This window comes from Zophobas morio, unplaced genomic scaffold (genome assembly GCF_036711695.1).
Source record: "Zophobas morio isolate AGI-343-1 ecotype UQ-CSIRO unplaced genomic scaffold, CSIRO_AGI_Zmor_V1 ptg000044l, whole genome shotgun sequence".
NCBI lineage: Eukaryota > Metazoa > Arthropoda > Insecta > Coleoptera > Tenebrionidae > Zophobas > Zophobas morio.
This window is the reverse complement of record NW_026972149.1, coordinates 9,748,411-9,771,888: the sequence shown is the minus strand read 5'-3', so window position 1 is coordinate 9,771,888 and position 23,478 is coordinate 9,748,411. Positions and strand designations below refer to the sequence as shown.

The following is a 23,478-nucleotide window of genomic DNA, read 5'->3' as shown; positions in this document are numbered from 1 at the left end:
TTCTTATTTAGGGCTACTGAAAGTTTAGTGCCGATGTTATCATATTACATCTTGATTGAAGCAAAACATAAACAAAACGATAGTGACACCATGCAAGCGTTTGGTGTTAAAGTCGGTTAACTTTCGAAACAAGTTCACGGTATCACTGGAAGCCGGGAATATAACTCGTCAGATTTTTCAAATAACATCCACTACACGAAGTACCTCGACAAAAACTGAATGTCATCCATAAATTCTCACTTAATTAACTCCATTGTCGACGTAAGTTTGGGGGTGGTTTACCCTTCTCTAATACAGGTAGTTATGAAATAAGCGATATATGAACAACCTCAAAGTAAAACCGCAAAATTTTACACAAAAGCAGCCATTATTCGTAATTTCCTGAAAGTTCAAACAATGCGATGGACCTGTCTCTAAAGACAAAACTTTCAAAAGTTATTTAGGATAAATGCAATAAATCAAACTTTACCCAACAAATAAATACCGACGGCATACCGCAAATTCATTATATAAACTGCTTCATAATGAATGAGAATTCGGCACAATAACATCACTCTAGATACAATACGTTCGTAGCCTGAAGTCAATTGTTTACGCTATATTCGCAAATCGCAACATCAAAGTGGGCAATTGTACGACAAACACTAACGTGGCGAGCGAAGCGAGCCGTACCGATATTGCAAATCGCGTACTTGACGCTCTTGTCCTTGTCGTTTCAAATGCTCAATTACGTATAACAACTTAATTTTATTCGTAATTTATAAAAAACAAAACAAAACAATCGAAACACTTGCCGGAAACTCTTCATCAGATACCAGCATCTTTGTTATTTGTAAACGCAATGTTCTTACATCATCGCATGTTTATTTTGTGTGTTATTTATTTATTTTATCGAAAGTACTTCAGTCGGTTATTATATCAATAAGATGATTAAAATCAATTACCAGCTTGTTATACGTTCAAATTAGGTGCACGTCAAAAAAAATTTCGAGTTTCACTTGATGACGCTATCTCCTCTAGACGCCAAGAATATTCAGCCGATGATTCAGTACTTGTTAATTTGTCAATAATTAATTGATTGAGTATATAACGAACTTTACGAGCAGTAATTTCGATAATTAACTTGTGTGATGGTTCTTTAATTTCTAATTCCTTCACATGATAGAATAAACTGTAAATATTTTCCGACACACAATGGCCTATTCATTGTGCGCAACAGAAATAAATACGAAACGATAATTTAGAAAATTTTATTGTGAACAATAGCGCGTGTCTGTCGTAATTTAGCAACACCTTAGTTATGCCAATTAAACTGAGATTTAGACGCTGCTTGAGCTTGGGGATTAAACTAAAAATTGGAGCACCTTCAGACTACAAAAGAAGACTAAACAATGCTTGCACTACAGTAATAATAACATCGTAAAAGTCGGTTTCGATTTGAGGAAAGTGCCAGGCTTCTTACTCAGTGGACAAAGTTTTTGATCACGAATTGTCGATAAATTAACTAAGTAGGTTGCGAAAAAAGCGTAATAGAAAGTGGTTAATTAAAACAATAGGAATGATGTTGTTGATGATAAGCCAACAGAAAATGTGTCGATTTTTTTTGGTTGCGAGTTTTTGTTGTGCATATTTCATTCAATAACGCTTCTGTTTCGGTTGCGTGGACTTCGGTTTCCTCTTACCCCTTGTATATAATTTGCTGTCATGCTTTCAAGCTTGTTGCCTTGTTTGTCATTTAAGTTTTATCTACATAATAATTTATGAGTCCATTTTATTGTGGTGTTTAACAGGCGTTTATTTCTTCAAGTTTGTTTAGAAAACGAACGAATCTCTTCTCCTTGTTGGGTTGTATCCTACTGCCGTAAAAGCCCGAAAAAAATAAATATGTCAGTATTTTTGAGTAAACTACTAGTGAATAAATCCAAACAAACCGACTTCAATTATCCTTGAGCTAAATGTTTATCCATTAGACGATTTAATTTAATGTTTACGTTTTCAGGCAAGTTGAAGCTCAGGACGATTTCATTTTTTCTATACGCGCAAGGTTGAAGGTTATTTTGGAAAAATGTCGATTTCAGGACAATGTAGCATTATCAACAAAAATCACTGACAACATTCAGCCGTTCCCCTCACAATACATGTAATGGATTAGAACGTATCACCACATCGTGTCATCACAATGTGAAGGAAAATATTTACAGACAACGGAAACCTCACAAAAGACATAAAATATTAAAGAAATCAAAACAGAAAAATGTGGCCAGAAAAAGGAAATGCAAACTGAAATCGATATCCACAAAAGAGATGTAACCGATTCGTCGGAAACGGAATTAAATTGAAGCTACTTTGACATTATTACTAACGATTAGGTGAGCTGGGAGGTTTCACCTGATTATCGACTAAAACTCCAAACTAAAACACATTATAAAAAGTGAAATATGTTGTGTAAACTAAAAATTAACGATAATAAAAAACGGCGTCAAGTGGAAACTGGAAGTTCGATTGGTTTGTGCGACGTGCGATTGCTTGTATAAATAATTCACTTTGCTTGTTACCGTGATTATTATTCGAATACAGTTCGGAGAATAGACTCCTTCGCATGAAATCGCAAAATTACCCTATATCGCGTTTGCAAATCTCGTTTTCGCTCCACATCGAACATAACTTTGAAAAACCGTAATCACGCGGCTTCGCGTATAAAGGCCTTTATTTTTTCTGGCATAATAAGCGATTTAAAAACGTAATGTTGAAATTCAGTTAACATGAGGGTGGACAGATAATAATCACAATTATCAAAGCTTTTGTTCATTACCGGTCTGTGTGCTTTAAGCGGGACCGTATCAGCGGTTTAATTAAGAACAATTTGTATAAAACAACGATTTTTTCAAAATTTTATACATACCTGGACGAATTCAACGCGACTCAGTTAAACTCAATTTGCGCCTCATTAGTTGTTGTTTATTACTTTAAACCGATTCGGACAGGCACAGGAGATCTTGATAAAATTAATTTATGCAGTTTATTAGTAGAAAAAACAATTTCAACAAAAAGTATTCGCCAAAAATTACATTCCACTTACGCGCGGCTATTATGAGGGAATTTTTGAATATTTTCGTGACATTAAAGTGATTGTTGTTTAGATAAAGAAGACAAGATGATATTTGCAGTTATTTGGGCGGAAGCGGGAGAAAAGGGCTTTTCGTACATCGTTAGAAACACAGGAAATAGAAGGTTAAAAACTTCAAATAAATAAAATTTATTTAAAATTTATTCAAAACAAATTTCGACCGGTTATTATATAACTGTTTACAGATAAATGGCTCAAAATAATTAAATATTACAACAAAATGCTTTAAATGTTTCCATTTTCATTATCGAGCTAAAAATTGAATAAATTAATTTTCAAGAGTTAAAATGTTGACCACTTTGGACAATTATAGGATTTAATATTTATACGATGCCGGCTATTTTAATGGGTAAAAATTGCAGAAAATTAATACAGATGATTTACAATTGTAATGAATCACAGTCCGCGTTAATAAAATTAATTTAAAACACTACAGAACAAACACTGGTAAGGCACGCCTACAAGCCACTCGCCCCGCCCCTATATTTTTTGCTCCGCCCTTTTCTTAATAGCATATAAAAATAATATCATATATCGTATTTTTCGTGTTTGTCCGCCACACTTTTACAGTTTTTCATATATAAAATAATGTGGTGTTTCCACGGTGTGTGGACGTATCTTCGGTCTGTTTTACGTTTTAACGATTTGTGTTTCCATAAAAAGTCCTCATGACAGGTACTTTTACACTTATAACGAGTAGTATTATGGCTATCGGTATTTGTTCGATTGTCTGTAAGCCGTGTAAGAATTGATGCACTTGATGGGTAAGACACATTTGACTGGGGCGAGCCCCACCATCACTGCTTTTGTCAGTTTTACGTTCCATGTATCATTATCTGTAGGTATACCAGCAGAACAAGAAGCGTCCGTCATTTTTTAGATTGATGTCTAGATAAATGTAGATCAACGATCTACACACAAAGCGCCTGTATATTAACAAACCCGAATAATTTTCAAGATATTCACATAAAAAATGTAAAACCGTTTCCCGCGTAATGAATCCCGGTATGTCGTCGACGTATAAACTTAAAAAATGAACCTCGTTTATGATTTATTGCGTACTAGCCAAATTTTTTAATAAAACGGCGATTAGCACTTATCGGTGATGTTATTTATTTAAATTGCGTGCCGTTTAATTCCTCGTTTATAAATCTGCGTAGGGCAGCGTGGGCGGAGTTGTCGCTGGCGTGCGGTGGCTGAAAATTTTAACCACTTTTGATTCCCATTTTTTCGGGGATTTATTTCACTCACCATTCAAAGCTTTAATATACTTACCAACTTAAAAAAATATCCCTGACGTTATATGTAGTCAAAGTAATGGACCAAAAAATTCCTCTCTTAGAAACAAACTGTTTAAAATGGCGGCAAGCCGCCATCTTTGTTATAAATTAATAAGCAAGCGAGGTTCAACCGCTACCCAAAGTCCATAGTACATTGAATTTAAAATTACAAAAGTGAGTTTATTAATCTAAATAATAATAATAATAAAATGTATATAGTAGAATTTTTAAAATAAGCCTTCGAGAATGTTCCGTTATCAAACCATTTTCTACTTTTTCGTTTTTCGAGATTCTTACGTCGACCCTAGGCCGTTTTTAGGCCGGGGAGTGCCACCAAACCGCGTAGGGTTGGCGTATCGCAGATCCCGCGGACGCGCTTGGGGGCTAATTAATGGTGGTCAGTTATTATCGAGATATTTGGCGTTTGGCATATATGCCGTCCCCATAAACAAGCGCGCATTCTGATCGAATCGCGATTGCGAGTTCCAAGAGCAAGTCTTGGTCTTACCTTCCCGTGCTCTACCATCTACCTGCAGGCCAGCGGGCTCTCACCTGCTGATTCGGCGATCGCGAGCGAGAAGAGCCGACGATCGGACCGTAGGGACACCAACAAATTGAAGGACTTCGGCGCGCGCGCATTGTGGTTAGTGCCTTGGGTATTCAAAAGAGTCTGAACAAAGCGCGGAAGAAAGGCGATTTTTAATTGTTCTAAAATTAATAGAGGTGTTGTGGACTGCATGAATATCGCAAGATTAATTTGATAGATATGATTAGCAATAGTTTGCGTTCATGTTTCTATTCTTTGGCCTGTAAGTACAATTAGACCTTATTTTTATGTAATAAAATTTTGAAATTTGTAAGTTCAAGCGCTTGATTGGTAAAATTGTGAACTGCAAATACCCGGTCGAAACATGGCGGTCACCAGACGCTGAACAGCGCCGTATCGTATCAGTTATTTTATCTTGAGCTAATTTAGTTGTGAAGTTTTTTGTTTGTTTGACTTCCCTGGCAAGAATTCATGATCTAAATAAGTCTTGGAGGATCTTTACCATAGGGGTTGTTCCAGCATTGTTTAGTTTAGTTTTGTCTGGTGAAAATGAGTAACGAACGGGCGACTGGCACAGGAGTGTTCTTGTAAAGCCTTTCAGTTTTGTGAAGTTCACGTAAATTTTAAAGCGGTTGTTGAAGACGATCTTTACCAGAGATGCTAATAATTGATAAAATTTGAATGGTGTACAAAAATCGTGTGCGGAGAATACGGTACGCGTCCCTTGGGAGTCGTTTGGAAGTAAAGGTGTTTTTTTGGTTCGGTTGTGGGATTTGGGTGAAAATGAGAAACTGTGACCGAGTGCTTCGGCGGCAGCACTTTATTGCGAAACTTTGCAGTTAATTGAAGGGTTTTTTTGGGACGAGTTGTCTAGTTTGCAATTCTCAAACGGGTGACTGGGAGAGGAACGTTCGTGCGAAGCTTTTCATGTCGTCGGTGTGTGTAATGTTTTGCGGGCTCGGGCCCGCCGCGTTGCCGCTCAGCGCACCACGCCGTTCCGGCGAAGACCCGCTCCGCGGAGAATTGTCGAGCAGAACGCGTTGGTCCGTTTGGAAGAAATCACGTTCTGCGACTGTGAGACTCTCGCGCGACGAACATGTGCCGGGACAATGAGAGCTTCTGGTGGCGATAGGCCGGGACCCGAGAATGGCGAGTGCCCCTCGATAGGGCCTTGGTGTTTAGTGCAAAGTGCTCTTTGGTGCCCTCGCGATGGCCGCGGTGAAGAAGTGCAGTTTGATCCTGCCGGGGTTTAGAACCACCTCCTGCCTCACCGTGGTGCTGCTGGTCTGCATGGAGACCATCTTCCTGTGCACGCATTCCACCTGCTCGAAGACGTTCCACGTCCACTGGAACACCAGCGATAGCATGTAAGTACGGAGGGCAGGCACCGCGCGTCCGCCGCTATTGTTCTTGGCTTCGAGTTCGCAGGCTAACGAACAATCGGGGGAAGCGGTCAATCAGACGGGGTGTGCTATTCGAAGCCTCGGCCAGCGGTCGCGGAAATCGCCTTAACAGAACCGGCGAATCCGCGACATCTCGCAAGAATGCAGGTTTTGACATCTCGCAACACGTGTTTTACGGGCGACACGCAAAAAGCCGCATAGTAATGAATTCGGAGAACGTCCAGGTAGCTTTTTGCCGCGGCGGCCGGGGTGAAATTGAAAGTGTGGAGCGTCGCGGGCGCGTCTGACGATCGCCGAAAAAATGTCATTACGCGACAACATTATCATTGGCAACGGCAAAAACGTTTTGTCAAGTGCTCATTTAATAATAAAGCGCGAAATCCACTTAGACATTCAAGTTTTTCTTGTTCTCGGGCGCGACTCTGCATAATTTCGCATTTAAACTTAGCCAAATTTAATCCGCCGGGTTATTCGATTCGATTCCGAACGTACAAATCACACGCTAACATCTATATTCGATTCCTCGGACTAAATGCTATTTAAAATTTCCCGATCCGTCTGCATCCGCGCCGCAGGGTGTTCTATATCAATATTTTTGTTAATTTATAAGAACCGAATCAAATTTGACATTTAACCCCAAATTTACATAAATACGTTACGGAAATGTATCATTTTGAGAAATTATAACCCCAACGTTTTACAATTTTGCATTAAATAAACACCGAATACCCAATTCGCTGCCGGCTTTTTCTTATAATCACCACTCAACCCAGCCCTATTCCATGCAAATTATTCATTTCGCTAATTCTAGACGCCGTTCTACCGCAACATTTTTTAATGAAAGTTTCTGCGGTATTTTGAAATCACTACTTTTCCGTTACCGACCTTACTAAACCAATATGCGAATGCAATGTCGGTAATAACTTCTATTTTAAGACACCTTCGCTATTATTGTTTGTTGATTTAGGCGATTTTAATGTTGTTCATATCTGAAGAAGTAATTTTAGATAATCCAAATGTTTATACCGGCACTAATGGACATTTTATAGGACCACTCCTGCGATTTTTCCCGCAAAAATGAATATAATCTTTCTGTTATTTTCGATCGGTTTATTAGCACCCATAAAATTCCTTGACAGTTAATGTTTCTTCCATTCATTGCAACAAAAATTAAGGTGACTACAATTCGGCAACTTTTTGTATGCCATTAAAAGATCCCCGCCAAACCGACAATTTCAAGCTTCGAAAGCCATAACTTCATCCACTAATCATAAATTATGACTGCCTCGTTTATGGGGGATTGATCCGAATATTTTATGAATTTAAGCGAATTTTATTTTTTATTCTCTCTAATAAATAATGCACATAATAAATAAGACTTTCACAGGCAACTAAACGAAAGAGTGCAACTCCTTATTCAATTTAAATATTCTTTTTAATATCAATTTTATATGAGCAAATCAATAGTAGGAAAACTCTGATCTACAATTTTCTTGATAACTGAAATTATATCTCTCTTTTATTTCTACCCAAATTCTTTCGATGCATTTTAATCGATATGTACAAAGAATCGTCGACATATTTTTATTCCACTCAGATTATCAATTTGACTGTGCTTTCGAGTAATAATTCATTGTTTCATTAGAGTATGGCTTTAAACTATCGATACTTCTGCATTTTTAATTTTGACCTAGTAATACTCATTATTACAGGGTAGATGTCGCCAAACGCGGTGCCGCCTATACGGTGGTCTCTCTAGCAAATATTTTATCATTATTGGCCTATATTAACATGAACTACTCTCGATGGTTGAATCCTGCCTCTCTTGACAGAATTAATTAGAAGTTTCACAAACACAAAAACCTGACCAAAATCATGCACGTAGATAACAAATAATCTAGGCCCGGTTGCACTTCCCTGAGCAACTCCTCGTAGGTGCCGTTAAATCCATTTTTCCAAAATGCATTCAACTTGATAGATATATTATACATTGGAATCCAATCATTTTGGTGCTATAGTCCCTTTTGTGTTGTGAGTAATTAAATTGTTATTTAATTTTGTTTTAGTACAAAACACTGACGAAAAATATAAAATTCGGAGGTAATTGTATTGAATATGGGCCCACTTATTCTCCCTTGGGGAACTCCTAGGTGCCTAGAGTTTAAATCTGATATATAGTGACTGCAACTTCGCGGTATTTTTAAGACATTTATCGTGATTGCAGCCATCGGAATTCTAACGCTGTGTTAGTATCAATTTTCGAAATCTAAGCACGGCTTGGACAAGTCTGGAAAACATCCACGTATGCATTTTTTAAGAAGGGGTTATATTTTAAATATGAGATAATAGTTATAACTAGGGGTTACCTCAAGTAGTTTTAGCTACCCTCGGGTGTAAAGCTTTCTCACGATCCAGTGTTCGTAAGAGCGGTGAAATGCATGGCGAAGATTTCAGAATTTCGCACATTCGCTTCGAAACTGGAACCCGACCGCTGTGCTTTATTTAAACCCGTTAAATTTCACCTGGAAGAGATTGTACATGTAGTACTGACGTGCTTATAAAACATGAACATTGCAGACAAAAGTACAGGAGGTAGTTGCGCAGCTGCAAAAAATCCTCAGCTACTGCTAGGAGACATTTAGTTTGGGTTGTTGTATTTTATTTGATTATTATATTATGGCTGCGAAGTTTGTTGATATTGCCAGTGAAGCTAATTGTTAATTTTTGGTGGAGAAATGTTATCGTTGGATCGTGACGGAGCGAGAGAAGTACTTTTTGGTTTTCTAACTGGGCTAGCACACTTTGGCTGTCCGAGGATGTAGCCGAGTTAATCTTATAATTTAGCGATGAAATATCGATTTTAAATTATGAAGTGCCGATTCGTCAAATTATTCACCAGGCCGGCAGGTCGAACAGTCATGCCTAAGAGATGTGGGTTAAAACAGAGTTCGTGAGTTAGCTTTCTCCACCAACAGCTCGGTTATCGGCAAGAGAACGTTGTCGATAGCTGATCAATTGCTGTCAGGAATTTCATCATTTATTTGAATATATAGTATAGTACTTTCAAATCGGCATGGAAGAGTGTCCCTGACTGTTATAAAATGCGGCATTTTTCTTCTCACCACGTCGGATCCGTCGCGTCGTCTTTGTTCATTCCGAACCTATATTGTTTGAAGTAGGGGAATTTCAGATATTTCTGCTAAATTTCAGGTAAAATTCTTCAATTAAAACACAATACAGAAACGGAGTGGATTTCGGAATATTCCGAAATGAACAGGAGCTGGAGGATAATCGTGTTAAATTTCGTTTATTGTCGAGATAAACAACGACCAGTGTGGACTAGAAAATTTCGAGAATCAACCACAATACATTCCGAAAATGGGCAAATTAGTAGTAGAGACGCGGGGAACGATTTTCAATAAAACACCACCGAATTGAAACCCAACATGAAACATTTAATATTTGCAGACCGTTGAATTTACCTCATAATTAAAATTGAATTAGTACCTCATGGTATCAGGAATTAGGGCAAACGAGAGACAAAATCTCCGGAAGCTGTCGTTTCAAAAACATATTTCAAGCGGGGTATTAACGGCGTTCCGAATAGAAGCCTAAATTTAATAAAAAAATTACCCGCACAGAGTTGTTTGTTTCAATTTAGTCAATTAAAATTTGCAAGAATTGCGGCTGGGTTGGGTGTATGAAATAATGTATTTTTTAAATATCGCGCGGCGGTATTTATTACAGGCTCAGTTGTTAAATGCAAAATGTGAGATATGTGAAGCTTATGTTATTAAAGTTCTTTGTTCGTGTTCGCGTCGCGGCCATAAGGCCTTCTAGGTATATATTTCTATAGTTATGACGAGTTGCAAGCGGTCCCTTTCAATGGAAACAACTTTCCACCTCCTCATGATTAATGGCGTATTAATTATCTTCAACAGTTTGTAATATTGAATAAAATTTGACCGCAATGGTTGGAGAACACAAGCGTTTTCAATATGCATTGTTCCGAATCGTTCTAGCCCCTCGAAACTTCATTCCGTTTCGTAGATAATACTGTCGAGATCGTACAGAATATGCTTCTTTTTATTATTATTTTGAAATGTGAGCTTTGTGCAATTTCGACGGCATAAAATCAATTTCATTACTTCTAAAAACGACTAGTTTTTTAAGCAAACAAATCCGCCTCGTACAAAAATCGATTCCGTCCCGCCGAACGTGGAAATTTAACGTAATTAAATAATAGACTTTTGAATTCTTTGTCATCCGCTATTATGCTTCCATGTTGGAGGAGATCTCGCTATGCTAATGCATCACATTTAAATTTTTTGCAAGTTTTAATGAGCTTACGGCTCCTGTGTCCTAATAAAAGCGTAGAGGGGATTAAAAATCATCTTCCATCGCCATTTGTGTATCGATGATAGCAGGGAACGGCAAATGGCGTACTACGTAACATCTCAACCTTTGCGACGCGCTTTAACTTCCGCCCTTATGTTTACTGACCATCCAGTATCGTCCATTTGACCTTTTGCGACGCGAAAAAGTCAAAGGTGCACAGTCACAAACCTACTCAACCAATATCTATTATTTCAGCTCAAAATATCAGACGTTTCGAATTAATTTGTAACGTTGGAAAGAGGCTTTGCAACGCGAACCAACGTAAATTGACGTAAATCCTCGATGGAAGGAAATGAATCGGTTGTTATAGGAATCGTTTTAATTGTTAAGCATTTGTCGAGTACTCATACGTACGACGATGCCATTAATATGATAGAGACTTGTTTGCAAATCAGCTTTTCAGCTTAAATCGACTCACGATGATGCTTCGGGGAACAGACGTCTAAAAGATGACGTGACCAGATTCCACCTTCCACATCTCGACATGCTCACACAAATGCAAACAAAGCCAATTCGTTCGGAAAATTGCTCTTAATTTGCATACACCATGCACCAATTCGTAGACTCATTTCTAATAGGCTCGGCGACCAATCATAAATTGCCAAAATTTAAACCGTCGCCGCTTCGTCTTTCTCTCGGCGACGCGATCAGACATTCATTCTCCCCGCCGTGCGATCAGATAACTGCACGACGACCAGATCTGCATGCATTAAACGATCCTCTCAAATACACACAGAAAATCTGACCACACTGCATGCATTAAAATCGTCACTAAAACCGAGATAGCAAATGCAATTCTTTTATCGACCCTTGACGGATTCCGCGGCGCGTATGATCAGATTATCTGATGCGAAGTCGCTCGAACATCTGACGACTTTCCATGATTTATAATTTGTGCAATATTTTTTCGCAAATTAAGTATGATGATTACGTATATTATTATTATTATTATTATTATTGATTATATACATATTCGATGCAAGTTCTGAAGCGTTTTTGCTGACGTAATTACATACTATATGCTCCAATACACTGACGGATCTCAATTCGTCTCGACATTAAAGTCGTTTCGAAGATTTAAATCTACCAAATTTGTAGGCCCGCGAGATGTGTAAAGCTGTACCTAATTACAATCTGGCTGTTTTTCTCAAGCATGCACTCAGATTGTCTGAGACGGCAAAAATATTCACTACAATACGCATTGCACATTTGGCCGAACTCACGTGAGTTGAGAATGTTTAAATCCATTCAGATTATCTAAAGTCTAATTATTAATTAATCATTGCTTAAAATAGATCAGATTATCTAAGGACAGATTTGTAGTTGCGTTACCGAATGAAACATTACGGTGATCAGATAACGCAAGTAAACTTTTCTGTCGAGAACATCAGGCTCTAGTTCGGATCGACCAAATTCGGCTCGATTTCGTGAAAAATCGTTACATTTCTCAGAATTATGATCGCGGTCGTCCGATCTGATCCGGACATCTGACGAAGTTTTTGCGTTTAGGTGGCGGGAATGCAGGATTGCAGTCGAAGTTAGTGTGGGAGAGTTGTCGAGTTTTTGTTTAATTACATCGCGATGGCTCGTGAGTTTTTGGAGAGTTGTAAATCGCACAAAAAGTGAGCTCGGAGTCGAACGAGCCGTGTGATTCGCATTGATTTAACATAAGCAACCCGCAGGGCAAGTTTTTGCAAAATCCGGAACATTACCGGAATAATGGAGTTTAATTTCTCATTACAACCGGAGAAACCCGGTTACTCGTCGCTGCAGTCGAACACAGACCATTTGTAATTCGGCCGGATCGGATTCTCGGCGAGGTATTTTGATCGACTGAGTAAACATCGAGGCTGTAACTTGCTGGGAAAACTGCAAGAAATTCTTGTTTGTTTTCAGATTCCGACGGCCTGACAATTCGGGAGAGACAATGACGATTTTCATCCACAAATATTTTCCTCCGCGCTGAAGAAGTGTCGAAATTATGTTTGACTTTCACATTGCGGCCTTTCCAAATATTTAATTTTATGTCGGCCCGCTATTTTTGCCTTTAAAATCAATACGGCTTTCTCGAATTTTGGTAATTTCACAAGTCGACACTTCGGACGCGGTTTAATAAAGCTAATTTCAGGAATAATATTAGTATTTTCCGTATTGTCACAGCCGGAATTATTTCGGTTCGGGATCCAATTTGCAACGTCGCGTCGTGAAATATGATCACTTTTTTACATACAGGTTATAGGGTTTTATTTGCAGGCATGAATAAATGAAACTCTTCAAATATGGATTTTGACTTGTTTAACTTTCCAAATCGCTGCACTCCGAAATTCTTGCACCGGTCCCCGTTTCGAGGAAACAGAGACCCGAATCAATTGTTGAACTTACGTATATATAAGTACGTGCATACGAACATTGTGAAGGTGTCAGATGCGCCTAAGAAATAGAAATTTCCACGTAGTGCAGCTCCCGAGTCGTTACCGCGGCAACCATTCCCACCTTCACGTATTTTTTATTTCGCGTAAATTTACAAATGGAGCTTCTCTCATTTGTTTCATGCTACAAACATCTTCGTATTAGTTACCAGATCATGTAAAGTGATACTCATTTCGAGTAATTACGGTAGTTGTTGCGGAGTTCCAGGAAGAAAATAAACCGTGTTCGCTTAAAAATACGCGCTGTGTATACTACTGTTAAAATTTTAGCGTGAGATAAATCAAAGATAATAGTAGAGAAAACGCTTAGTCAGTGTTGTAGTGGATATAGCTATTTTCCTTAGTCCAAGTTTGCGTTGAAAAAATCCTTGAAATAACATACCCATGATAAAACTTGTTACACAAAATAAATTTGTAAATTTATGCGGTGAAGTTCTGAAATGAAATTCAGTGTAAACTCGATTCTTAAAACAAATGAAACAACACTACTCGAAAGCTGTATAAATAAACACGAGTAGTGTAGCATGAAACAATCTAGTGGAAAATATCAAATGATTTATTTAATTTTTAAATGAGTACTTTCCTAGAGTATTTTTACGTGGTTGTTAAAGTTGAATTAGGAGTAATTTATGTCATTAGAAGTCTTATTTGATGTGTACTACAATTTACTCTTTCAAGGTAGAAAATCTTGAAAGGATTTCTGCCACTGCCTGACATTCCATAAAACTGTGCAGCCACAAAGAAGCTAATATCCAGTGACATAAATGCACTTCCGAGGTTTTAAGTTTTAAGAAAACTCGTGCGAGTAATTGTTGATATGTTTTCGAAAATGTGTATGAAGCTATTACGATGAAATTGAGGATGGTATGCATTATTGGGTTTGCATTAATTATGAAATTTCAAATGACTCGGCTGAGGAATCAAATATTGACTAGTTCTGGATTATCGACTGGGAATGTCAGCCCGAGTAACTTACTTATTTACAGAGTCTGTGGCATTTGTATTATGCCACAAATAACACTACTATCTTAGTCCGAGTTATAGAGACTAACAATGTAGAATTTGGGCCAGTTTGCCGTTGCGTGCTTTTAATCTTGCAGGTAGTATGTCTAACAATGTTCCGCGATAAAACTTTTCCTATCGTGATTGAACATTATAATAATTATGTCGGCCATTATTTATTATGCCTTTTTTATGCAATACTCCTCCAGTTTAATGTGTTAAACATGATAATTTTCCTTCGACTAATTCGATTATTCATAAGTAGATATCACCGGCTTCAAACTTAGAATAACGAGAATGGAAGCACTAACTCGAATTCGAGTCAATTTCCTTAAACACGAACGCTTAAAAAGCAATCCATTTTATTAAATCGTATACGTAATCTTTTTTCCTCGCTCTCTGCTCCGGCATTTATGTCCAGGTCGACGATTCTTCAATTTGGTTATGGTGCTGCTGTGGTGGTAAATGCAAATCCCCAGGTGCGATTGATTCTGGATTATGGATGAGACTTGAGGGGAGTTCGCGTGGCCGATGTGCGTGTAGAAGAGGCAATAGTATCAACTGACGGGATGTTTTAAACCCCACAATCCAGCGGAAGCCCCGATAGTACGAGCCTAAACCCTCCTCAACCTCAGATTACAACTACATCGTCCGCATCATTCGCCCCACGAAGACGGCCTGCGCTTGTTTACCAATTTTAAATGCATCCGCCCGAGTCACTCCACCCCGGGGACTCACTAACCATCCCCAAAACGAAAACGTCGCGGCGTGACAAAACTAGGTGGCGCCATTGCCATTGTTGAACGACCAACAATAGAATTATCAATTTTTAATTTCAAATTTGTCGTAAAACACGAACAACAACGAACAAAGAACTTCGTGAAACTAAAAACACCGCAGCTGCCTAAAGTATCACATGGACAACAGACATGTGTAAACAATTTGTCAAGTATGAGCACCTCATTAATGACGAAAAGTTTGCTTTGAGGCTTTCGTCGATATGCGGGAGTTAAGAAGGTGTTTGGGCTCTAAACACGTGAATAGCAGGGTACGCGGTAATAAGTTAACGCGTGGTCTTCAGATGGTGCTGCGCTAAACGTCTAACTTAGTTTTCCTGTCCGTTGATATTTATTTGTGGGAGACGTTCAATTGAAGGTCCGTCAATCCTGTGCATTAAATGATGACATTTATTTTATTAACAGTAGAATCTTAATGCAGCCACACAATGGTCTCTGCAGCTCTATATTGAGCGATTGTTGTTAGGTTAACTCCAGGGTAATCGTTTTCCTGTTTCAGAACTAGGTCATGTATTGTAAAGTAACATTGTTAAATATATTTGCACTAACTTCTTGTTGAAGATGTGCATATGGTGGTGGAGGAGATATAGTGTTAAAAGAGAGCCCACCTTTGCGCTCACTCACTTCCTAAGCGTCTCACCCTGGTGAACCAGCAATAAAGAATTTTAAAAGGACGTCGTAGATATTCTTTTATGGGAATCAATTTACGACACACCCTGACAAGTTTACAGTTTACGTGACTTCGCCGGCTGAAGCGCCGTAATTGAGGAAGTCCTCCGCCCGAGTCCGTCGCTTCGGTTTGTATTTTGCGCGTTTCGTTCCTATTTTCGTCGGATGCATCCGCCCGAGTCGTGGTCGTCGCAGGCGCGGGGTGTCTACACATTGTTGCAACTTTTGTTCCAGCATGTTGGTTCTTTTTAGTCGTATTGAGGAGCGCTATCGTGAAATGGCCGACAATAACTCATGTTATAATCTCAAATTTATGAATCATTTTGAAGTCACGAATGCTGGATGCCCGACTGGGACCGCTCTTGTACCGCTCGAACTAACTACACGACCCTTTAGATTATGTATTTAAATTTTGTACATCTTTTCTTTGATTATTGGTATTTATGGCCTTACTCTTTTATACCTCTATATAAAAGAAAAAATATTGCTGCTGCATTGCCTCATAGCAGCATTCTCAAATCGATGGCCAACTAAATTATTACCAAATATTAATAACTTGAATTATTACGGCATTCCTCACAAGACGGTAAACATCGTCTACGAAAGCGGCAGGGATTTCAATAACCGATCTTTGGATAAAAATCACGTGTTCTCGCAATTTTGCAGATTAGCGTCGACCATTTTACGATTTATAGCAGATTTTGCAGCTTATCTATTCCAGATGGAAAATACATATATAGCGTAGTTATAGCATCTTCTACGTGATGGAATGTTTTGTAGAAATAGACTCGATCGACTTCAGAAGAATGAAATTCAAATTAGAAACATCCTTCTTTCTAGACACTTCTAAGAGAAGTTATATGGAATTGATAACTCTCGGAAGCAGCGTCCTATGTTGAAAGCGCAAGCGAAATAGGTTGTTATTGAAACAATAATAATTTTATAGATTCGTGACAGTCGCAATAAAGACGATCATTTTATCACAAATAATTAATTACTTCAATGGCTAAAATAAAAATAGATCAGCGTCTTTGTGTACATCAAATCCTTCCTGTAATTACAGCTGAAAACATGGTAACCGGAAACAAATGATGAAACAGCATACTTAAGTAGATTCAGTATAGTGTGTCTATTTTAAAGGAGTCTATTATTAAGTTATTGATCAAATTTCTTTAATTAAATCGGTAACATTTCTACTGACCGGATTGAGATTACGACGAATAATTCAACAGGAGCTTGCCCTTCCCGAACAGAAGTTAAGTAAACCTTGATATGTGTTTTCATTTATTCAACACTACAAATTTTTAATTTGGGTAAAGTATGTAATCAAGTAAATGCGTCATTCCGACGAGTGGAAATCTTGGTAGAAATATATTGTAGGTGTCAAGTATCTACAACATTAGAATTTAATTAAGAGCTCTTAGATATAATATTCAAAGATGTAAATGTATCAGCTCATTTTCATTCGACCTTAGACTAGATATAAATTTAAATGGCGTTCCATTGCAGCCATGTGTATGAGTTCTTTTGCATACACCCACCTATAAAAAGTTGACTTGAAGTTTCTCCATGCAGGATGCAAATATTTGGTCCTGTAGCGGAATGGACCAATCAAGGCAGCACCTAATAAGGCAATCCACGTATTTAGTCCAAAGCTAAATTGCGTTGCTATTTCCTTGTTGTTCCGTGGATGGCTAGTTAAAGAATGTAACGTGATTTTCGAGTTGAGAGTTAGAAATTGTGACGTGTACTACAAATGAGGTTCGGTATGTATAAAAAGTTCGAGTTGGAAAGAGAGGGAAGACGGAGGGTTTCGGTTTGCCGAAAATGCGGATAAAAAATTCGGATGTGGGTTTTGGACATTCGTGTGATGATAAATCCTGTGCGCAGCAAGGAATGCACGATGAAGTCAGTTTTAAGAAGAAGGGGTGGGTGTCCATACGCTTTGCATGTTATAATTGCGGTCGGTATTATAATGTATATGATGTTTGGTGGCCTCCATTATTTATCCTGAAGTACTTAGATAGTGTGGCTTGAAGATGTATGACAAGCCCTGTACTTTCCGGCATGTAACGAGTAAACAGAACTGTTTATTGCAATCAATATTTCAAACAGGTTGGAGAAGAATATCTAACAATGCATCGAGTAGCCTGTCATTACAGACGTTTATTAATAATCGGGGTCCGTAAATTAATAATTATGGTTAAGTAGTATTGATTTTGCGTTGTGGGCTATTGACAATAGGCAAATGATGCAACGTAATGAGGGTCAGGCCGAAGAATGTCGTGTCGTTCTTAAAAAACAATCCTTTCAATAAAAACCATTCGCATAAATCTTTCAATACCACAATGCCAAGATAGAGTTGCTTTATGATCGCACGAAAATCGACGAATAATAACGATCTTTTGCAGAAGCAAACTCGAGTGTATCCGGCGGAATAATTCCGTCGTTTCGTTTCGTTTCTTGACTTCATTATTCTTTTCGATATTTTCCTGTCAGATTTCGTGCCGTTTTTAAGTGATTTTTCTGCTGTGTGCCATTTTCAAACTACGCTATTCTCGATCGTTACATGACTCGGGAGATTCGACGGAATCCTTGAATAACGACGCGAAAAAATCAATGCGACGCCACTGATTTTTACAATTAATTTTTAATGCACTTTGTTTCCGTGGCAGCAAATTCGATCATTACGTTCGCCGGTGGAATCAGGTTTTTTACCTTATTGGGGATGAATTTTGGAATCTGTTTGTGATTGCCTAATTATTGCCGATGAATGGGGTTATGGCAGGTAATACATTTATCATTTGCACTCCCGACATCGGCCGGTGTTGATGCTTCGGATTCAATATGTGTAATTAATAACGTGCATGGGCATTCTAATCTTAATTTCTTGAAGACGTATCGCCACAGAACAATAAAACGAAAAAAGTGTAGTATTTTTTTCCGGGCGTAATTAAAGTGTATTATGAGTATCGGGACAAGGTAAAAAATCTTCTAACTCATTATAATTATTGTTGTGGCAAGAATAAGGCATCTACATTATCAAATATAATTACTACTAATTGTATTGCCACTCAGCAAGATATTTTATTCTCTCAGTTGGAGCCCGAACGTGAGTTCTATTTATAATAATACTTTTGTATCTCCGTTGATTGATACTAACATATCATTACCGACATATGGTGTACGAATTATTCTTCCTAATGAAATTCGACAAAGAAAAAAGAATCGCATAAATCGCTATTATTAAAACTCGCTGGCGCTCCTGTCCCCTAATGAATTAATATTGTCCACGTATCGCTATAATTACCCGTTCCAATTCCGATCCATTAATTAGGTGATTTTCTAATGGAGCGATCCGGCTCCCGATGGTCCATTTGAGGCAGCGTCGTCCGGTTTTTATTATGTGACACTCGTCTTGGAGCGCTAAGCTACTTGTAAACATTTCACACGAGCGCCGTGATGTTGAAACAAAGGGGTCGGTGTGAAAACTAAACAGAAATTCTGACACTTGTCTGTAAACAGCGAGTCCGGTCTCTTCGAAATATGAATACATGATCTATCTCCAGAAATTCGTAGAATCGCAACTAGCAACACGATGCGAGCCGCTAACAACACGAACAACACGGCTAACATGACGACGTGAGATCGGCCTTATTTCCGATTTTACCGAGCTCCTCGCTACCATTACCATACAATGGAATCGAACTGGAACTACGATTCACATCAAATCGTCCATATTATAATACGAATTATTTTGAATACCTCATAAATAAATCAGCCCGTCAAAAAATCGCTTGTTTTACAAAAGAAAACGCCGAAACGACATTTTTGATAGTTGTGCCGACAAACTTTGATATCTTCAGCCGACACAAACACATTCTTCGACCAAAATAACACCAATTGTTTACTAATTAGCGTTTTATTCCTATTCCCAAATTACAACACCGAAATCTTGGACACGATCGAGCCACACCGACGCTTTTGTCGACATCACGTACCGGCACCTATCATTAACTCCACATTTTTTTGCCTTTCCATCCATCTTCAAAATATACATTACACGTTTTGGAAGAAAACATCATCACGCTCGGTCCCGCTGGTAGGCGGCAGAACTTCATTTGCGAACCACAATTTCTAACACAAACTCGCTTTCGGTAAACAGGGAACAACAGAGATTCTCAACCTGTCACTCTTACAATTCACACCTAGATGCAGGTGGTCAGACCCACTAAACAGGCGACAATGAGATTGTTAAACTGAGATGCGCCGCCGGCGTAAGACACCTGTCACCTCACGCCGCCTCCCAAAACACCAAAAACCCACGTTTTCACAAAAATTCTCCCCAACGTCGCCCCGATTCGTGTCAAAAACAACAAAATGCGGTGATCACGTAAAACTCGCATGAACAGCCCACTCAGTCGACCAACTGAAATCACAATCACAAAAAGACAATTCATTAGCACAAATAATAGATATTATTAACTATGTATACTCGCATTTAACAATTTAAAAGAAACTTTTATTCAAAAAACGCGACTGTCAACCTTTGTCACTCTAGATCTGTTATAGTCTAACTAATACTTAAATTTAACATGCGCTTAAATGCTTGATTGCGACTCCTGCATGTACACCCGTGATTATTATTAAATGTTTATTCAGTAATAAAGCTGTCGCTTCAGTATGAGGGTTAACGTTGACTTTTAAATAAGAAAAACTTCGTTTCAATCTGGCACGTTGGTACTAACAGCTGTCACCAATAACACCTAGCAACAACAATGTAAAAGCACGTCTATAAGTTTGGTGCATGCTAGTGGTCATTTTTTGTGAATCCGTAATATCAGGTTAGGCTTACTCTAATATAAAGTTAAGTATATAACAGACACAAAAATTTCGTTCTTTTATTTGTAAATTCCGTTTTTTTGCGCGTCGTGTGACAGAAGTGAACTGATAAAACTGACTGTAAACTGTAATGAAATAAGACACCTACGATCGTTCTAATAGTTGTGCGAAGAGTGCGGTGTATACGTCCTAGCAAAAACACATTGTCATTATCGTGCTATTAATATTATATTAATTATCATGGCATGACTGCAGATGTCGAAACGTAGTACGATATCTAATACAAGTTCATATACACGTGTAAAATATTTTATCTTGTAATGTAATATTATAACGGGTCAGTGCCGTTGCAGAGATGAAGAAAATATGTACAAGTAGTGTGAATGTTTGGAACATGATGATACAAAGAGTATTCCTGGAATAGCCTCCGGCGATCTCTATAAACATTCTAAGATAGATTTAATTAGTTTTTTTTTCCGTATTAGAAGGATGAAATCTTTATTATGGTAGTTGTTCTAAGTAATGCGTTCTCTCTACTAAGTGATCGTTTAAGTGTATGATGCTTTTGCACCCTGACAGATGGATTTATAAGATAAAAGCACCGAGCGAGTGTTCTAAATTTGGGCGATCGTAACATCGAAAAACGGAAATAGTAAAAACGCTTGATTTGCTTTCGACTTCAAACAAAATGGTCACAATAAAATGCGCCATCTGGCGTCGCTAATTAAAACCGAGCAGGTGATTGACTGAAAAAGGAACACTAATTATCCGGTATGCAGGTCCACGATTTCCGTGTTTGACAAATAAGGTCGGAGTTTTTCCCGTGGCGTCGCGACGTTGCTTTTGAGGTATCGTGCCATTCACTGGGCGATAGACGAGGCATTCAACTTCGCATGCACTAGGTCAGTTTAATAATTTTGTCGACACACTTTGTGAACCTCTCCCATGCGAACTTGTATTTTTCCCCTAAGGTGGCTGTCAGCGTTTAAATAAAAAAATGTATCCATAGACCACGAGCCGTAATCATGCAATTCGAAGTAGGCTTTAATTGTTTGGTCAGTACACGAACGGAATGTCGTAAATTCTCCCATTAATTAAAAAAATCCTTCTTTCGATTAGCATCAAGCAAGATAAAAAGTTTTAATGTCGCGGAACATTTGTACAAGCGCTTACTGTACTAATTCATAACTGACAAAATAAATACAATTTTAAGCTGCCGTAATTTTTAATCGCAGCATGTGATGACAATGTAAATTAGATGGACGATTAGAATTTTCGTTTAAGAAATAAAAATGCTGCTCAGGAATGTTACTGGTTTATTATAATCTCAACTTTATCTAAAAATTAACATATTTTGTTTGTATTTTATTAATGGTCCTGTGCACGTTTTAGAATTGTTGAAATATGTGTTACCTGCTTTTACCCCCAAAAATTTATATCGCTACGCCGGCATTCTAATCTAGATGTTTGTGTAATGTTGAAAATTCCGGCACCCTTCTACCGACTCATATGTTTCTGTTATGCCATTGTCTTTGTCATCTCGTGGCCACTCGACGTCAACGGTCCTCGTTCGCGTCTGGATTCGACATGGACTGTTTTGGCCCAATCCAATTAACCTAACTCCAAGAAATGAGTCAGGTCAGGTCCGACTCGATAAAAACGATACGCACCCTCAGGGACTCATAATCATCCCAATTACAACGCATTTTAATCGTCTCGCTTTTATCCCAAAATTATTTTCCATGAAAACCTGATATGTTTATTCTGCCGGTAATTCTGAACAAGTGTTTAATTATTAATTGCATCCAAACAATATCGCAAAATATTTTCACTGCTTTAATACCATTACACGGACTTTGAATGCGTTATAAATAAAACAAAACACCAATTATCGTTTGCCTCGCGATGCCCGATTACCATCAAACTATTTTTACCCCACCCGCACCTCCGAGCCACATTTGGAAAAAAGAAGATCAATAAACGCCCGTTAAAGGCAAATGATTTGTTTATTTTAATCAAACACTTACAATCAAACGCCGAGCTCAATTTATTTTACTTTGACTATTGTAAATAACGCACGAATACGTTCATTGTTAAGCTACATTTCTCGACTATCGTGTAACTGGAATTAATTTACTACTTCCATATATTTGCAAATTTGTTACAACTTTTTTTGGCGGCGGCGAATGCAAGACCGAGAGTCCACGGAAAAGGATTTCCACGCTCGAAAAAACAACGCAGATTTTCTGAATAAGCGTGCAGCCACTTGGCAACAAATAATAAGCATGTTTTGAAGGTTCGTGCACGTTGCTGTACGGCGATCTGTCAAAAGGGATGAGCGTAAAGTCAAGAAACCACTAACGACCTCGTTTTCACACAATAAAAATTCAGACGTGTTTGTGTTGTGCTTATCTTTTCGAGTACATACAAATTTGGCAACATGAAAACAGGGAAATTTACAAATCATGAGAGTTCACTAACTCCGCGTTTAACAGTTGTGTTAGAACTGTATCAAATTGCACGAAATATTCTGTTTCCGTTCTAAATCTAAATTTTTAATTACGCCTACAGTACGAGGTACTAAAACGCGGTTTCGCTTTTTCATTTTTACGAAACAATTTATGTCGTTGCTTCTCAGGTTGCACGAATTTTTGAATGGACTTATTATTACATGGTCAATTAGTAAGGGGATCCAAATTGGATTGATGTAGTGTAGGGGTTGTTAATTCTGGGTTAGATGAAATGCGATTAAATCACCCATTACGCGTCACTGTTAAGGGTGCTGAAAGTTATGTTTACCATAATAAGACACTAAGTTAATTTTAGCTTCGATTTAGATTTCCTAGTGAACGAGGCGATCGTACTAAAAGTTGGATCTTTGCGACGCAGAGTAAAATAGCTGCACAAAAAATTTGGTACGAAAGCTACTAGAGCAAACTCAACTTTCGTTTCCATATCAATGACAACGTGACTTTGTTGGCGAG

At 38.2% G+C, this 23,478-nt stretch overlaps 2 protein-coding genes across 2 annotated transcripts in view; one reads left to right on the top strand and one right to left on the bottom strand.

Moving 5' to 3' along the window:
* LOC135141880 (cytoplasmic FMR1-interacting protein) overlaps positions 1-23,478 on the bottom strand; it is a 64,415-nt gene that overhangs the window by 15,739 nt on the left and 25,198 nt on the right. The gene's annotated exons all lie outside the window — the stretch shown is intronic.
* The window catches only part of LOC135141881 (ephrin-B2-like), a 58,212-nt gene continuing 40,696 nt past the window's right edge, over positions 5,963-23,478 (top strand). Inside the window, exon 1 of the mRNA XM_064073456.1 lies at positions 5,963-6,321. Coding sequence (XP_063929526.1) covers positions 6,164-6,321 — 158 coding nt within the window. The 5' untranslated portion in view covers positions 5,963-6,163. The remainder of the gene's footprint in view (positions 6,322-23,478) is intronic.